The following is a 19,815-nucleotide window of genomic DNA, read 5'->3' as shown; positions in this document are numbered from 1 at the left end:
CAACACTATTTAGACTGTAGCCATGATGATGAGTGGCAGGCCAGGTATTAATATTCAGTCTGATTCACTGATGTCAGACACTAAAATCATTGCATCGAAGGGATTTAAAAAGAGTGAGAAAAAAGGGAGGGATGGAGACAGCAACAGACAGAAAGATGGAGACATGTATTTACTTTCTTAATGCATGTTATTTGTTTTCTAATAAAAGAAAAAAAAAAGTAACTTGCATTGTGTCTGAAATGAAATGTTGTCAGTGACATCATCACATGTCTCTTTTCCCCAGGCAAGTCTAGGCCAGGATTTCTAAATTGCCTAAAGTGTGTTGGGGTTTTGGCTTTGTTTTACTATTGTTTTCATACTTGCGACTAAGGAGTAGTTTGACCAATAGTGTGCAGGCATTGCACATACTCAACCAATCATGACATTTGAGAAGGTGGTATCTAAAAAGAATGGCCAAAGCAATGCAATTGCATGCATACATTAATGTATGAGGACTGTAGAGAGCAATCAAAATCAAAGCTAAAACCCAGACAATTTAGAAATCCTGGCCGGAAAAGGAGGATTTATGGTCACCATATTTCAACCATTACAATTCAAAAATCCATTTGAGAAATAGTACAGCCTGAACACTTTTGGCCTGCTATTCTACTATAATATAATAAGTTACACATTTATTCTAATTCAAACTCATATTTTGGATGGATATTATGGAAATTAGGAGAGTGAGGGATAAAGTGAACAAGACAGACGCATAAAACCAATGGTGAGTACAGAGAAAAAGAGGGGAGTGTGTTCTCTGTTGTTCCCAGCGTGGGTTTGTTTGGCACATGTGGAGTGTAGTGTGTGTTTTCAGTGTGTGCGCCGAGCTCATGCTCCCACCTCGACTTTAAGCATTCCCAGCTGCAGAGAGTGAGAGAGGGAAAGAGAATGGGAAAAAGAAAGCTGTTCTCCAGAGAGGTCATCCTGGAATGGAATCAATGGTACAGACATTCTTCAGGACCCTCTGGAATGACCCTCTTCCTGCTGCGATCTCATTGGCCGAGAGCCGCGTGTGGAATGCACCATATGTAAAGCTCTCAGCACACACAAAGTAACAATTGTTCACGTCTGCAGAAAAGAGCCGTTGCCAGAAAGTACAGCCATAACTCTCTCTCTCCCTCTCTGTCTGTTTCTCACTTTCACTTTATACTTAATCTTGATCTATAAGTTTCCCCCGTCCCATGGTCTCTGTTTTATTTCTTTCTTTCTGACAGCTTAGGGACATGATGTCAGTCGCCAGAGCGTTACGCCCATGAGATCAGCTCAAGAACACCTTCAGATTCCACATCACGACAAACACAACAATATCTGGCTTTAATATTTAATCACATCCGTCTTCAATTCATTTCCGGTCCCTTATCCATTCTTCCAAGTCCTTGGCACTCCTCTCCTTACTTTTCCATCTCATATCTTCTTGTCTCATAGCTTGTTCTTTTTTTCCCCTTTACTTTTCCTTTCAAATCAAAGTTTTTATGACATCATGAGGGGTGACATCATAATATTGTATCATGATGTTCATTTACAAACAAACAAACAAATGGTTGGTCACTTTACTTGTTTGTCAGACAGTCTCTTCATGACTAAGTGGGCAGTTCTTGGCCTGAATAAACTGCAATCTTGATGGCGCTAGTTAGAAGTCTGGCTACGTAAGTCTAGGTTTAGTGCACTCTACTACATTTTACTCTAATCTTTAGTTGGTCTGATGTTTAGGGGTAATTCATAGTTTTCAGTGCAGACCAAGATTCATGTGCAGACCAAGAGGGCAAAACATCTACAGAACTACCGAACAAACCTGTCAATTTTCCATCTGTTCCATCTGTTGTAGTGAACAGCTATAAGGAGAGCACTCTAGCCATGATAACTGAGTTATGAGGAGGTATTTTTACAGGAGATGTCATCCATCCTAGCCTTAACATACACTCACAAGCTGCTCCACACTGGATTTGAGGAATCAGACCTGAACTCACCTTCCTGGTCACAGCCGGGTCAAGATAACCCTGCAACTTGTGGATGTATGTGTGAGGAGGATTCTTCACCTGGAATCGTTCCTGGAAAAGAGAGATGTGTTCATCATTTTACTGGCTTCAGAGTATAAACCTCAGTAATTTTCATGTTAGTTGTGGGTGTGTGAGGGATGTGGTGTAGGTTTATCCAGTTTCTTGGATAGTGGGTCTTGTTGAGTCACAGATAACAATACATATGAATTACATTTAATCTCTTATTTCTGAGCTCCTAGCATGCACTGTGACGTGATTAAATATGTTCTAACTCAATGCACGGCAGAAAAAAAAAAACATACATTCTCCTTACACATACATTTTTTGCTTTCACACATGCATTCTCCTTTCACATACATATAATTACCTATAACTACCTATATGGTATAAATTACCTATATAACTACCTTTTTTTTGGTATCCATTACTTCCTGTTTAAGCAGGAAGTCACTATCAGACCAGGAAATACATGTACAAGACCTGCTCAGATCTTCCTTACAATTTTACATTTATGCTATTCAAAGTCATCCTGTTTTTTTTTTTTTTTCAAGTACATATTTTAAGTTTTTAACTTGAACATATCATTATGTAACCTACATTTTCTACAGATCTGTGTACAAGTGGTAAGACACTGATTTTGATCATATTAACAGGGATTACGATGCTAATGATATTTTCTACTGGTCCGGTTCGGCCAGTGGTTTAAATGATTTTATTGGCCTGGCAAAATTTTCACAGCCCTTGACACAATCAATCAATCAATCAATCAATCAATCAATCAATAAGACTTATTGTTTTTATTGTTGACTGTAACATTGTATTGTAATAATTATTACAATAATAATATTATTATTACATTAAATTTATTCATGTCTGCACTATGTTTGTACTTTCTGTACTGGAAGCTCCTGACAAAATTTATTCTGTTTGTAAACACTTGGCAATATAGTTCTTTCTGATTCTGATGAAAAAGCAAATTCAATCTCTGACAGCAGGTGGTGCTTATAGAACGCTAGCTAGGAAACCTGAGTTATTGCTGAATGCAGTGCTGTGCTAATAAACACTCCTTTAATTGTATTTAATTGTAATTGTATTGAACAACGGTAAGAAGAAAAAGAAATTGCCATCGAAACTTTTCTGAAGACAGTCAGCTCTCTGTAGAAATACATCCATATTCACCCCACCCTAATTCCATAATAATGGTTTTCTTTTCAATTAATTTGTTCTGTCTGGTACAGTATTTTCTCTGCTTGTGTGATTTCGCTCCTCTTTATGTCCGTCTTCAGTGCATCTGTCTTAAAGGTGATCACTACGTTTGTGTTACCAAATTGCATCCTGTCAGGAATAACCTGCCTGCACTGTTTTGAACCTGGTCTTTTTTTTTTTTTTTTTTTTTTTACTGACAGTTAACGTTATGCTGGCATTGCCTGATATTGAATGAATGAATGAATGAATAAATAAATAAATAAATAAATAAATAAAAATCTAAAAATAAATAAACCGCAATGAGTCCAAATCTTGAGTTATTGAAATAATATAAAGATATCGCTGTACCTAACTTGCAACCTCCCACTTAATTCACTTCCTAAATTAAGTGAGAAAAAAATAAAAAATAAATAAATAACTGGGACGCTTATAATACGTGTATCTGGCAACAAGACTGAGGCTGAGCCTACATCCTCAATCACAACTCGCAACAAAAGGACGAGGCCATGTAACCTTTTCACAATGATAATATTTATTTATTTATTTTTTAAAACCAAGACCTGTCCCAGTGACCCTGATTTGCCCCTAGCCTGCCTTCCATTTCAACTATACACCTTACGTTTCAACTATACACCTTACGTATCAACTATACACCTTACGTTTCAACTATACACCTTCCGTTTCAACTATATACCTTACGTATCAACTATACATCTTCCGTTTCAACTATACTCCTTCCGTTTCATCTATACACCTTCCGTTTCAACTATACATCCTACGTTTCAACTATACACCCTATGTTTCAACTATACATCCTACGTTTCAACTATACACCTTACGTTTCCAGTATATTCCTTACATTTCCACTATACACCTTACATTTCAACTATACACCTTACGTTTCCACTATACACCTTACATTTCCACTATTCTCCTTCCGTTTCCACTATACTCCTTCTGTATACACTATACTTTTTATGCAACCGGTTCTTGACTCGAGAATGAGTCAATCTTTTGTTCGTTATCTGGCTCGTTATTCTTCAGTTCTCTCTTCACAGCAGTTCAGTCAGTGTACTGTCTGAGTAAATTAATTACTCCGGTAAAATGGTTATTTGTTATAGTCCTCTTGCATTATTGACAAACTATGTTCCTGTTTGACACTGCAAAGCTCTGCTATATAAATGAAGGTGCTTTGATGACTATTTTTATTACTTTAAACTACAACTATATACTGAATTGTGTTTACACTACTAATTAAGGTCCTTAGTCTCAGTATAGTTCATTGGTTGAACATAATTTCATTAGAAGATGCCATAGAAGATTGATGCAAAATCCAATATTTATTTATCTATGAGCCAAAACATTTGTTTTTAGAGTTTAAGAACTGGGTTGACATATAACCTGTTGTATGAGATTAGGGTAAAGGTAGCACACTGCTCTAAATTCTCCTAAGAGAGATTAGTCATCAGCATTCAGACTAAACAACTGGCCAACAGTGTGAGGACACAGATTCTGGCATTTAGTCAAACAAATCAACATGCATTTGAAATATTTGCTAAATACAACAGCTCATTAACAGTATTTAAAAATTTCCACACAGACTTATACAGTTACAATGCAAAATGTAATTGACATCAGGTATATCAACATAAGTCCACAAGTCTGTCTGTGTGTCCATAATCTTGTCAGTTGTGTTTTAGAGAAGTGGTTTTCAGTCTTGCTCCTGGAGCCCCAAAACAATGCCCCTTGTGTATGTCTCTTTAATCAAACACCTGGTTCAGATCATCAGCTTATTAGCAAAGACTTTAACAAACCTTACAAAAGAAGTGCTAAAGAATTTAAGTAATAATAATTATTATTATTATATTAATAATAATAATAATAATAATAATAATAATAATAATAATAATAATAATTTTTAATTAATTATTATTTTACTGATTATTATAAACAGTTTATTTATAATAATTATACTTACTAATAATTTGAATATATACTTAATCAAATGTGTATTCCATTCTCTCAAACATTGGGATGCTTTCCTTGGCAACAGCCAAACAGCAGCAGCACATAACAGGAAAGAGGAAGAGACATAGTTCCCTTCAAAACAACACAAGGCCCCTGCACATACACAACAAATCAGCCACTGGTATCACTTTGACATTGAACGTGGCCGGGGTGTGTGTGTGTGTGTGTGTGTGTGTGTTCTGTTCCACACAATACACTCCAGGGTCTGGAGTATAGTGTATTGTGTGCAACAGAAGGGTAGAAGGATGAAATAGCATAATATTTTTTATACAGTAGTTAATTTAAAAAATGTGCAAGCCAATTTTTCTAAGTTAAAAAACTGCTACATAAAGCAAACCTATCATAATTTTACTGTTTTTAGGGTAACACTAGAATACGGTACACATTCACTATTAACTATGTGGTTTCCCTCAATTAAATGCAAATTTGCTGCTTATTAATAGTAAGGTAGTTGTTAAGTTTAGGTGTGGGGTAATAAATCTAAAATATGGACATGCAGAATAAAACATTGATATGTGCTTTATAAGTAGTAATAAAAAGCCAATATGCTAGTAATACGCATGTTAATAAGCAACTAGTTATTCGTGGGAATTAGTTCTTAAAATAAGTGGTTACCATTTTAGTAACTTGGTCAAAATGGAAGGGTCATTTGATCTCAATATACAGGTGCATCTCAATAAATTAGAATGTTGTGGAAAAGTTCATTTATTTCAATAATTCAACTCAAATTGTGAACTCATGTATTAAATAAATTCAATGCACACAGACTGAAGTAGTTTAAGCCTTTGGTTCTTTTTATTGTGATGATTTTGGCTCACATTTAACAAAAAACCCACCAATTCACTATCTTAACAAATTAGAATATGGTGACATGCCGATCAGCTAATCAACTCAAAACACCTGCAAAGTTTTCATGAGCCTTCAAAAGGGTCTCTCAGTTTGGTTCACTAGACTACACAATCATGAGGAAGACTGCTGATCTGACAGTTGTCAAGAAGACAATCATTGACACCCTTCACAAGGAGGGTAAGCCACAAACATTCATTGCCAAAGAAGCTGACTGTTCACAGAGTGCTGTATCCAAGCATGTTAACAGAAAGTTGAGTAGAAGGAAAAAGTGTGGAAAAAAAAGATGCACAACCAACCGAGAGAACCGCAGGCTTGAGGATTGTCAAGTAAAATTGATTCAAGAATTTGAGTGAACTTCACAAGGAATGAACTGAGGCTGGGGTCAGGGCATCAAGAGCACCACACACAGAAGTGTCAAGAGATTTACTGAACCACAGACAACATCAGAGGAGTCTTACCTGGGCTAAGGAGAAGAAGAACTGGACTGTTGCCCAGTGGACCAAAGTCCTCTTTTCAGATAAGAGCAAGTTTTGTATTTCATTTGGAAACCAAGGTCCTAGAGTCTGGAGGAAGGTGTAGAAGCTCATAGCCCAAGTTGCTTGAAGTCCAGTGTTAAGAATCCACAGTCTGTGATGATTTGGGGTGCAATGTCATCTGCTGGTGTTGTTCCATTGTGTTTTTTGAAAACCAAAGTCACTGCACCCGTTTACATTTAATCATTTACATTACATTACATTTGTCAGCAAACTCACCAGACCTGAACCCCAGAGAGAATCTATGGGCTGTTGTCAAGAGGAAAATGAGAAACAAGAGACCAACAAATGCAGATGAACTGAAGGCCACTGTCAAAGAAACCTGGGCTTCCAGACCACCTCAGCAGCGCCACAAACTGATCACCTCCATGACACGCTGAATTGAGGCAGTAATTAAAGCAAAAGGAGCCCCTACCAAGTATTGAGTTTCACAATTTGAGTTACTGAAATAAATGAACTTTTCCACAACATTATAATTTATTGAGATGCACCTGTACAGAACAATTATCAGCGAGGTCAGATGATGGCCAGTACAGTTCACCATTTATGTGTATATCACTGATTGGATAGGAGATGAATAGAAAACAAACAACAGAGAGACAGGTTGTGTTGTCTTCATGAAAACAAGATTAAGACAATATGTTATGTCTGCAGGGCCACAAGGTCACCTGATGAACAAATAATGACTCACTGTTGCACACTGAGCCCACGCTTGTTCTAATGATATGCACTGTTAAACCTGAAATACATGACTGGGACTAGTGGAATTTATTTCCATGGGGCACAACATGTGGCACCATGTTAAAGTTTAATTTAACGCAATCATTTACTCAACCTCATATAATTTCAAACCTGTATGACTTTATTTCTTTAGCTGCTAGCTGCACTTTACTCTATAAAAGACTGTGAGAATGGATGAGGAAAGAGAAGGACAGAATGTATTACCTGGTCACAAACGAGTTCCCATTTCTTCTCATTGTCGTACTGCCGTAGTAATCTTGCTTTGTCTGGAGGCAAGTTCATTGAGTTCTGTGTAAAGACACACGGAGAGAGAGAGAAAGGTTATGTTAAACTCCTGTAACTTCCACAGACAAACAAGAGGGTCTATATATGTTAACTGGAGTAATGACCAAAAATTAAGCAATGACTTATAGTAATGCACATTTCACAGATTCATCATTTAAGAAGTAAAGTGCACTTTAATGCAGTGCAGTTTTAAAGAGGCTTTAAAAATTAGCCGAATTTGAAGAATGTGTGTTTGTCTGACCCCTTAAAAATAAATTCACCCCATTTATAACAAACTCACAGTATTAGAAAAGAATGACTGTGTGTAAAATGTGCAGGTTCAGCAGAAGAAGAGGAGACACATGGGGCTGTGTGTCTGCTGTGCCAGCATCTTCTTCCTCCACAGACAGCAGCGAGAGCTGCTCAACTTAATACTGCTATAAAACACCCCATCAGTGTGGAAAGAAAAAGTAATCAGGGGCCAGATTCAGACAAAAAATCTGTAGACAGAAGTTAAGAAAGTAAAAGACAAAATATGCTCTTAGGAGCTCGAAAGAATTTAAGTGCAATTCTTGAAAAACATGGAAGCTGGAAATCATTTGGTTAATGTGACATGAAGAAAAAGAAAAACTTCAATAGTCAAAAGCTGTAGGTTCTCATTGAGGAAATTAAAAGTGCTTATAGAAGTTATATGTTTTAAATGCCGAGGACTTAAGACAAGATAGAGCATAGAACCCTGAATGCATAAAAGTCCCCGTCCTACATTTCTAAATGTATTTTTCTTTTCAATAATCTGTTACATTTTTATAATATACATAACACATAGGAAACGATTTGTTGCTCATTTCGTTTAATCACGACACACTAATCAAGTCTTGTACCTCCTTCATTTCATTTAATTCTTTCATTTATTTATTTATTTACTTACTTATTGATTGATTTATTGTCAAATGCTAAAACTAGGATTGAAGTAGAAAAAAAAGTATACCAGATATGGTCCATTAACTCTTCAATTAGTATTTATTTGTTTTTCACAGTCTCTAAGAAGAAAATGAAAGTGATACATGGGCTAATTCCAAAACCAAGGCCTTAACCGATCCAAGGCAATTTTCACTACAACAGATTTACTAATGCGCTGCTAGCTTTGTCTTTTTCAATAGGGAGTAACTGTGTGCTGGCCTGTGGAGATGTTTATGCTCAAACACAAGTCCATCTGCACATGTGTGCACTCAAACTCCAAACATGTGCTGAGACCAGGCCTCCACCTCTTACACAAGCACTGTCCTTTACGTTTGCCCTAGTTTCACACATCTGCTGCATGGAACTTCCCCAAAATACTGCAGTCACCAGAGCCCCAACCGTACCCCACCCTTAATAGTCAACTGTACACCACCCACCCCAACACAAACATACGATTCCCTCTCCAACTGTGTGCTGCTGCGAAAACTAATTCAGTGCTGTTAAATGACATCTTAATTTGGAAAAACCTACGGTACGGGAGCCATACTGTCTATCTGTGTCTGTAGACATGAGCTGCTCTTGTTGTTTTTTTCTCTGTAGGTTTCCAGAGCAAGGAGCCGCTTTAAAGTGGATGACTATGTTGTGTTTTCCAGCCTCAACACAGCAGCTGTTGGCCAGAGGGAAACCCAACACTTAAAATCTGATCTATACACACAAGGGCAAGCCATCGTAATGGTTCTGAACATCATTTTCAATAGCACATTTCCAATATGAAGACAATATCTCTGTTCTAAAACCTAAATTAAACTGCCTACTAAGGGAGCATCCTAACTGAAATTATGACTGATTTGAAACACTGATGCAGAGCATGTGACGCATGCATGAGATTTAAACTCAAGACTCATTCCAATAGAGTATGCCATTAGCTTGTTGCTAAGCTAACCGTGCGATACATGTCACACACAATTATTGCATGCCAGTTGCAATTAAATGAAAATGTTTATAGTATACATTTCTATTAAACTCAGTAAGCTGAACTTCAGAGTACCGTTTGACCCACTGACATCCAAGTAGGACTTAAATTGTAACTAAACCCCTGGTCAGAGCCTGACTCCACCCACTGGCAATATTTGAAAAATTCTGAAAAGTGTGCAGCGCACAGCGGAGATAGAGGGGATGAACCAAGGACGGGGCTGAGCGCGTGGGGCATGAACCTGAGACCCATAGTGACAGATTAATTGACAGCTGCTGTCAGAGTCGCTAAAATGGAGAGTGACTGTAGTGACGCAAGAAGCTTTGCAACAGAGCGTTCATTTGAAGTAGAGGACTTTTCTCCCCTACATTCACCTGAAGTGGAGGAAGTCGAGGTGTCTGTGGACACAGGGCCATTAGCATCCGCCGATGCTAGCGAAGCAGCCGCGCAAGAGAGAATGGGGCCAGTGTCTGAGTAAGGCACTGTGTCGATTTTCAGCGTGAGCTGTGTGGAGAAGCCCATCTCCACCTCCATTGCGTTGGAGAAGCAATCCCGCGTAAAATGCAGTTTGCACACTCCAGCTCTAGACGGGAACTCACGGTCTTCCAGGCCAAGTGCATGCAACCACTGGCACCTGATTTTCAAGTCTGCTGGAAAACTATGCAGTCCAGCAGTGCTGCTGCAACCAGCAACACTACACCTACATACCATCCTGACCACTGTACTAAATACAGATAAATCTATGGTAACTTGAAGCTATCCTAACTGATGCAATACTATGCTACTAACTAACTATGCTTCTAACAATACTAAGGTTACACAAACAACTATGCTAATTAACTACATAGGCTACATTAAATAATCTAAATAACTACAGTATATAAATGCGATGCTAAATAGATGCTAAAATACTCTATCCTGATCATTTTCAATACTTGCAATTCCAACTCCTGACTCGCTACAGTGATTTTGACGAAACAAGATGGTTTTATACTGCAAAGGGCATGGTAGCTCGTACGGAGAGTGTGGTGAACTGGAAACGGCTTACGTCACTTGCCACCGCTTACGTCACGTACTACTAATAAAGCACTAATAAAGCCCCATTCTTATTCATTAACTAAAAAAGTTGGTTTAGGGTTTAGTTACCCTTTAAGGACATCATTATATATAATTTTACAACTACTTGTGTTGCCTGACAAAGTGTACTGTTGAATGCTCTAAATGTATTTAGGATAAACTAAAATATACTGCCAGTTGTGTGTCATGCATGTAATTAAATATGTGTAATGATGAGGTTGAACTTCATTACATTTAAAATATCATACCTTTAAATGTAATATCCAAAAACACACTTTTGAGATTTTTAAGACTTAAAGTTCACTACAAGTGCACACTCAATACAATTAAGCACAAGTCTGTACTTTAAATGCTATCCAATAAAAATCTAACTACAGACAGATTAAAGGTTAAAATGAAGAGCATAGCAGACACTTTCTCTCTGAACAGCAAAACGAAAGGTTTCTGGTTCTGTGCTTGTGGACAGACATACTGATGAAGGCTGGGTAATATGATATCGCTATGACAACAGAGAATCCGAAATCTAATCTGCAAGGCCAGATGTCTGACACATATAATAAAGATCTGCAGATCTACAGACCAATATTTAATGAGCAAAGCCGTATGCTCAACAAATACGTGCGTCGCAGAGCTGACCAACCATGCCAGTTCATGCCAAGTTCAAGTTTTACAAAACAACCCGCCCAACCCACACAGGAGTAACACACACACAACACACACATCTTTAGTGTTTCATAGACACACATTGTAAGATTCACTAGGATTCCTGGTGTAACAACATATCCAGACAGGGCAGATTATTTGTTATATTTGATACAGTTAATTATATTTCCAAATGTAGAAGCCTCTGAGGCCTGAAGATGGATAATTAGACAAGTAGAGCCAGGCAGAGATAGTCTGAGACAGGCCGCCCACAGCCCGCTCACTGACCGTCTGATGCATATTACACACCAAAACAAGAGCTGGGCTCAAACCACCAATTCCAGTCTTTCAGGAGGTACGTGGGTTTTTATATCTGTGAGCATTTCTGCATTATTTATTGGGTTTAAGTGGATAGAAAATCTAATTAGAAAGTCTGAACTTGTTTATTACAATTTTTGGTATCACTTTAATTTAGGGACCGATCCTTGCTAGTAGCTAGTTGCTTATTAGCATGCATATTACCAGCATATTGGCTGTTCATAAGCACATTTTAATGTCCTTTTCTGCATGACCATAATATAGATCCCTTAATCCATACCAGATCTTAACAACTATCTTACTAACTATTAAAAAGCAGCAAATTAGGAGTCTATAGGAGTCTAAAGTAATAGTTCATAGTTAGTTAATAAGGAACATTTGTCCATAAACTGCACTGTGACCAATTTGGTTTTCTGTTGTCTGTATAGTCATTTGGATAGAATGAACTTGATTTTCTATCATCTGAGTATCATTGACTAAGGATTTACAGTATTCCCCTAAACATCCCACAAAAATACTGGTTGTTTTTTTTGGTATCACAATCAGATGTTCTTTTCCTGTCCAACTGGGCAGTTCTTGACCAGAATAAGTTGCAATGCGGACCAGACTTTATACTGATAATCAAAAAAGACTGGCTCTACAAAACAATTTGTTTAAAATGATCAGAAAACAAGAAACATTTCAATATCTGAACTTTAAGTTCAGTATTATATACGTGGGGAAATGGGTTAGAGTTAGGTTTAGGGTTTAACTTAGTGTTGAAAATCGAAATATATAAAAATAAACCACTACTTCTGAGTCATTACAACCATATTCACCACCAACGAATATGAAGATGGAAAATCCACTTATAGGGAAATACGTTTCCAAGAACAACTGCTTGGTTACCACACTGACGTCTTGTTGTACAGAAGTAATGGTCAGTTTGACCCTGGCAACCGAGTTCAGGCAGTACTTTGATCACCTGTGTTTGAGTGGCTTCGATGGGACACTCAAACATCCAAATAAGCACCTACACACCCACCCCGCCCTGACCCAAACACCACTAAACACAGCTCTCCCAAAACAACCCCAGCTTGGGCATGAATAAAAGAGGTTGATATCATCATCACTTCACGGTGCTCTCGATGGTGTGTAAAATTAGCTCTAAATGACATGAGAAGAACGAAACCGTAGAGTTTAAATGAAGTAATGTACCATGCTACTGTAGAAAATGACACACTTTGCTATACTATGGTAGATATCTGTGGTTAGCAGTAGGAGGAATTGTTGTATATTAGGTGGAAATTCTTTACAGTGCAAGTTAAAGAAGAACATTTTATCAGGGGTGTTTGCAATGCACACATTTGCTGTACAAATAAAATGTTTGTACAACAACTTTAAATTTGGCTCATCCAAACTGAATTTTAATATCAATTTGACCGCTTTTAGCTTGTTTTTTACTCGTGTTTCATAATGTGAAGCTGTCTTTGAATGAAAGCATGCTTTGGTTTGTCATGAACTATTTTTGTTTGTACACATCAGGTTCAAAATAAAGAGAGAAAATAATCAAATGAGATAAAGTACCTTTCATTTAGAAAGTATTTGACTTGCTAGAATTAAATATTTTTTTTACAGGCATTACCGCAAGAGATTTTCCTGAATAAAGAGGGATGAATCTCTAGCTTGTCATTATATGAGTCATAATAGGAGACATGAGAAGGATAAATAAGCCTTATACCAAAGTATGAAGTTTCCTAACTGAAAATTACTTCTGTTTTTAGTCCTAGTTTAGACTTGATCTCTGGTCTCTTTGAAATGAATCACAATTTTACTGGTCTACAAACAAAAGGACAGGTGTCCCATTCTGATCCTGGAGGACCACTGTCCTGTTTATTTCAGCTCCAGCCTTCCCAAACACACCTGCCTGGAAGTGTCTTCTTTTTTTTTCTTCAGTAAACTAGTAAATATCATCAAGCAGCATAACTTGATATGTCTTGGATAGGAGTACTAATAAAAATATGGTCTGCCAGTTTTCCACTGGGAAAGCAGTTGTTTGATAAATGAATCTGTACTGTACTTAGTGTATGTAATGGCTTTACCAGAGCACTGCTACGAGGGAGATCATATTAAAAATTACACTTCAAAGTCATTAAGTGTGTGTGTGTGTGTGTGTGTGTGTGTGTGTGTGTGTGTGTGTGTGTGTGTGTGTGTGTGTGTGTGTGTGTGCGTGTGTGTGTGTGTGTGTGTGTGAATGTCTGAGGCTGGACAGGTGTCATCACATCTAAACAAAGTACCTGAAAGGCAGTTTAAGTTTCCAATTCTTGTATCACATTGACAGTGGATTTGTCAACCAAAAAGCACAAGTCTGTGTCTGATGTGAGTCTTGGATTTCAAGAGTTTCTCCTCACAGCAGCATAAAGAGGAAGCTAGCAGCTCTCTGAGACTCAAATCTCTCCGTCAGGCATGTGATCACTCTTTCTCACATTTTCCTGCGTCTGGTGGTGTCCAGACTGTCTCTTCCACTGGACCAAAAACCCTATTAGTCTTGGTTGCAGACCAAAAGTGACAGAATTTTTTTTTTTTTTTTTTTTTGGACACTTAAGAAATATCACCTACTGTAAATCACAGTAACCTTGCACTTATGCTGTATATTAATTACTGATTTAAAACATAAATTCAGGCGTTTATAAAATGAATTTGCAAGAGGACAAAAGTTCAAGCTGTCCAAAAAAAGTTCCAGTCTGATTGGTTGGCTGACATCATGCAATGCAACGCAAGCCTCAGAGGAAGAGATACGGGAAATATGCAAGATTTTTACATTAAATGATCAAATAAGCTCACTTGATTAATGTATCAAGGCAGATACTGTAGCAGCAAATACTAAAATAAAATGAAATTAATGTAATTTAAGAACTAAATGGAACAACTAAAAGTGATAATTGTGTATCAATTTGTATTGCAAAAAAAAAAAAAAAAAATTAAATGTTTTAGTCAGTTTTTTGTGTGTGTGTTGTGTATGGGGGGGGGGGGTGGATATTGTCAGCAAATCAAGAATTTGTCACAGAAAGTCGCTGTCTGGTACGAAAGACCTTCAGCTCTTTACTGGCTTAAATAAACAATATCCCTTCTTACAGATTAATGGCTTAAAGCATTCCTGCAGAAGCACTTGATGTTTTCCATTGTTTTTAGTGCAGTGCAAAGAATTTAGCAAATGGTATGTATCAGTGACATCTGTAGGAGGAGCGAACTCAGAATCTGTCAGCAGGAGAGTCAGCAATTGCAGACGGGCAAAACCTCACACAGGATATTCTCTCTTTTTCTGTCTTTCTGTCCAAAGACCAAGCGGCTCGTCTCAGATGAGGCCAGGTGGCGAGTGTCATCCCCTGATCAGCACAACATGTTTCCGTAATCCGGCTGATTCTCCGGGGTGCCCAGGTGCCCCGTCTGCTAGCAGATTAGTAGTGTTATCTCAGACCCCCACTGGTCAGTCCACCCCTAACACAAACTAGCTTACTACTAAGTGAATACTACACAGTATCTACTGTATACTGCCTACTATACATTTTCTCCTACTTGAGTATGAGCTTCCCGAGTCGGCTGTACACAAAGACAAGTCAGTCAAGTTTAAAATATCACTTTTATCATGTTTAATTCATTTTTGTTCATTATTAACTTGTCAGTTTAAGTCAACTTTAATGGTAAAAACTGAAAATAATAATAATAAATGAATAACAGTTTACAAATTGATATTTAAATACATTAGCGTTCCAGTTTTTAATCAATAAGGTTCTCATTATTTTTTATGCTCACCAAGCCTGTCTTTATTTGGTCAAAAATACAGTAAAAGGGCAATATTATACATATTATTCCACATAAAAATAACTGTTCTATTACATATGAATATATTGTAAAATGTGATTTCTCAATGTGATGCGAAGCTGAATTTCATCATTACTCCAGTCTTCAGTGTCACATGATCCTTCAGAAAACATTCTAATATGTAACTTTTTATTGACCCCCAGAAAAATAATAATAATTGAACAGAAGTATATAAATTATAAATACTGTCAAAGTATTGTTTATTGAGAGTTCATGATATCCACTAATGTTAGTGAAGCATGTAAACTAAAGAAAACAGTTCTTTTGGGTCGGGTCCAAAAAGCTGTGTCTGAGCATCACTAAAGATTTAGTCCAAACAGTGGAGACAGCGAGTTCACCTCTGCAGTGAGTTCATAAGAGAGAGAGACGGATGAACACCCCTGCTGGGTCACAACATGGGGCGGAAACGGCCACGGGTTAAACCCACTCGAGCACAACAACAGACGTGAGCAGATCACAAGAATAAGAAGCGAAGTGACTCTCCGCTGACATGCTTCATTACATCTTAAGAGTCCTGGAAGCCCAATCATTAAAGCAGATGAAGCAATGCCAATCTGAAGATTAATGAGTATCTTCTTCCAGTAAGAAGTGTATCAACTAGTTTCAGCCTTTGATGGCATGTCATTGAAAGCATTGTAGACAATCTCAGACATGTCTGTTGAAGGAATGAACGCAAGGGCCAATCAGAGGAGTTCAGTCAACACCCAAATCCTTCCATCATGACCAACAGATTGTAAATGCAATGCAAATAAGAGGTTCACTGTGCAGTGTTGTTGAAGAGTGCAGAACTAAGTCAGTGCTAAACTGAAGTGATTGACAAAAGAAAATCTGATACTACGTTAAGTCTTTAAATTCTTACCAATAGACCTGCCACTTCTATCTACAGTATGTAATATATAATGTGTTTTGATTTTTCTTTGCTCTTCATTTTATTACTAACCTTTAACTTGATCCTGAAAAACTATGTTTAAAGGCTAGTATTTTTTTTACTTAATAATAATAGCTCATTGATCTAATAATAAATAGTCATAATAGTCATAAACTTTTTTTTAATGTTTTTAATTGGCACTGAGAACTATGCCATATTGCCGTATTAGTAATACAATGTTGTGTATTGTGACAACACTTACTCATATATAAACAGGTTACTTTCCATATTAGTTTGCATGTCTGGAAACCCCATGTGAGTCATAACCTTAAGGTCGAATCACTTTAGTTTCATTTAATCGAGATATCCTCGGTCACACATGAATGTAAACAGTGAACTGCATTTGGTTGCTTTACATGTCCAACAGACAGCCTCTTGTCATCTAAGTGGACAGTTCCTGACCAGAATAAGACGCACTTTTCAAATCTGGCCGTGAGTCTATAGGCATCAGCTAGGACTCACACAAAACGTGTTTTCCTTATGCTGCATTGTGAGCACAAGGACACCAAGTACCAGGATACTGAAACGCCATGAAAACAAACCTCCCTAAGATCAGATGACAAGAACTTGCATTTGCTAGGTCTACACAAACCAGTTATTCAACAGTTGTGTTCACTCTCTTCTTCATCTCTTTCTTATTGAGTAATTAAGCACTTAAAAGCTCTGAATAACATCTGGATTCACAAACACATCACCCACACACACTTCCACACACATCTGTGCACGCTGGAGTTTCTCGCAGCTGAAGCGTCATCCTGAGTCCTCCCATAATGCACTGCATGCCAGTGATGAGGGCAGAAAGCCCAGCATCCAGTGTTCAGTGATGAAGATCCGTGACATCACCTCCTCACACTCAGTACAGTATGGGACACACACAGGACACAAACGAGCCGCTCAACAGCGAGTTAATCAGTACACAGATATACTTCAGGGCTATAAAGCAGTCATAAAACAGGGTGAACCTTAGCTTTTATGAGCGGGAATCAACAGGCAGAACTACTGCTACTAGAAGTCACAAAAATGTTTTGTTGGTATAAATTAAAACATATAGGTTGGCTTTGTGACGTTTACTACTATTTTTGACTTGAATAAAACAAGCTAATTTCAATGTTTAAATTTAAAGGTGTACTGTATTGATATGCATATGCTGATGATGATGTTTATGATGATGATGATTTATTTATTTATTTATTTTTTCTCAGGCATCCAGCATGTCGAGGCCATAATAGTACACAGAGATTTAATAAACTTCATGGATGAGAGATAAATGTTAATGTAGTATATGTTTACTTTGATGGAAAATGTGTCTGTGACATACTTACATTAATATACTAACTTGTCACTTTGATGAATCATAAGATCATATTTCATTTCTCTTTAAAACCAAACTGAAATCCCTTTTGAGTCAAATAAAAAGTGGACTGACCTCAAAAGAACTTTCACTTATGTTTCACTTTCATTTATGTTGGCGTTGGACTTGAAACTCTACTCCGAACTCATTTTGGTCAAACTAAAACCCAGAAGTCTAAAAGCCTATTAATTATAATCTAACTATTTTATTTAGATGCCAGTGCAACACTTCAAATTTTTTTTTTACTAATATTTCTATTTTATTTCGGTTAATGAAAACAATTTAACAATACATTTTAAAGTTAATAATAACAACAATTTTGACAATAGTTCTAATGCCACTTTTTAGTATTATTAATACACTATTATAATATTTATTAGTGATGTCAGCAAATAATAAAAAAACGAACTGCACATTTTTTTCTGAAAATAATTGTGGTTAAAAGTTACAAGATTCAATTATACTTTTATCTTGCAATAATTTCACATTCAATCTTCAAATGAATGTAGAAACAATTTTTAATATTTGTTTAATGCTATCTTTCTTTACCACTGAATGTGATTATCACTTATACCAATACGACTACTTATGTCTTTATGGTTTTTATTTGTATGATTTAATCATTATTATTATTATTATTATTATTATTATTATTATTATTATTATTATTATTATTATTATTATTATTATTATTGTTGTTGTTGTTATTATTATTATTATTATTATTATTATCATTATTATTATTATTTACATATATTAATAGCCATTCAGTGTAGTTGAGAACAATCAATTTCAACATTTAGAATAATTTTAAAAATAACAACTTAAAACAATCTCCACATAAACTGTTAAAAACATATTTAGCTACCTGTACCCTTCAACAAGTCCGAAATGTATAATAATTGAATAAAGTTATCAAACACTAAATTCTAAATTAAATAAAGGTGAATCCTCTTTTTTTTTTCTTTGATTAACAGACATTAATGCAGCTGGGTTATTAGGTTATCATATTTTCTCACAACTCTTAACCTTTTCTGACCCACATTAGGTCTTAAAGTCTCTACTAATGAGCTGCATCTAAATAAACTCCATTCTTGAGAAGAAAAAAAGAGACAGACAGAAGCAACCTTTGTGAGTGTGGTGGCAAACCCTAGCTCTGCTCCTGTGTTAACTGAGTATATATATATATATATATATATATATATATATATATATATATATATATATATTTGTAATATTTGTATTACTTCAACAAGAAATCACTAGGTTTTCTTTTTCTCTCTCCCCTCCAGCTAGAGTTGATATTCTTCCCTGCTATGGCTAATTAGCTCAGAGAACAGGAATCCACAAAGACCTCAAAGACCCTAAACGACCCCGTGGGACCCCGGATGGATGGATGGATGGACAGACAGAAGAGAGGAGTGGAGGGTACTGTATGTTCGTGCCAGGCTCTGTTCTGAGAGCTAATAAAGAGTGTGTGTTTGTCTGGAGGCTGCACAGGAGACACAGCTGTTCTCAAGCGTCTGCTGAAGATTGAGCAGCTATTGTTCATTTAGATTCATTAAGAGTCAGCAGGAGAACAGGCCTGTGACCACAATACTGATCACACTCACACAACACAGACAAAACATGACTCTGCTTACACACTAGAAAACTTTCTATCTATCGATCAATCTATATATGTGTGTGTGTGTTTGCAAAGCAGAAAGAGGGTAGCATTATTGATTTATTGTATGTAAGTTATATGCACTACCATTCAAAAGTTTGGCTTACTTATACTTACTGAGGATGCATTTACATGCAACATACAGTTAGAAAAAAAAATAGTATAATTTTAACTCTTTTCTATTGTTATAGTATTGCAAAATGTAATGTATTGCTGTGATCAAAGCTGAAATTTTAGCATCATTGCTCCAGTCTTCAGTATCACATGATCCTTCAGAAATCATAATAATATGCTGATTTGCTGCTCAAGAAAAATAAAAAATAAAAATGAAAACCATGATCCTTTTTTTTAAGGATTCTTTGATGAAGAAAGTTCAGCATTT

At 36.6% G+C, this 19,815-nt stretch overlaps 1 protein-coding gene across 4 annotated transcripts in view; it reads right to left on the bottom strand.

Annotated features, from left to right (window-relative positions):
- Positions 1-19,815, bottom strand: part of LOC128020200 (formin-like protein 2) — a 61,719-nt gene that overhangs the window by 32,580 nt on the left and 9,324 nt on the right. For all 4 annotated transcript variants that reach the window (XM_052606913.1, XM_052606912.1, XM_052606915.1 and 1 more), the window contains exons 2-3: positions 7,598-7,681; positions 2,007-2,087 (exon numbers count right to left, since the gene is read on the bottom strand). In XM_052606913.1, coding sequence (XP_052462873.1) covers positions 2,007-2,087; positions 7,598-7,681 — 165 coding nt within the window. The remainder of the gene's footprint in view (positions 1-2,006; positions 2,088-7,597; positions 7,682-19,815) is intronic.

The sequence above is a fragment of the Carassius gibelio genome, chromosome A9, assembly GCF_023724105.1.
Source record: "Carassius gibelio isolate Cgi1373 ecotype wild population from Czech Republic chromosome A9, carGib1.2-hapl.c, whole genome shotgun sequence".
Lineage (NCBI taxonomy): Eukaryota > Metazoa > Chordata > Actinopteri > Cypriniformes > Cyprinidae > Carassius > Carassius gibelio.
This window is presented reverse-complemented; position numbering and strand designations above follow the sequence as displayed.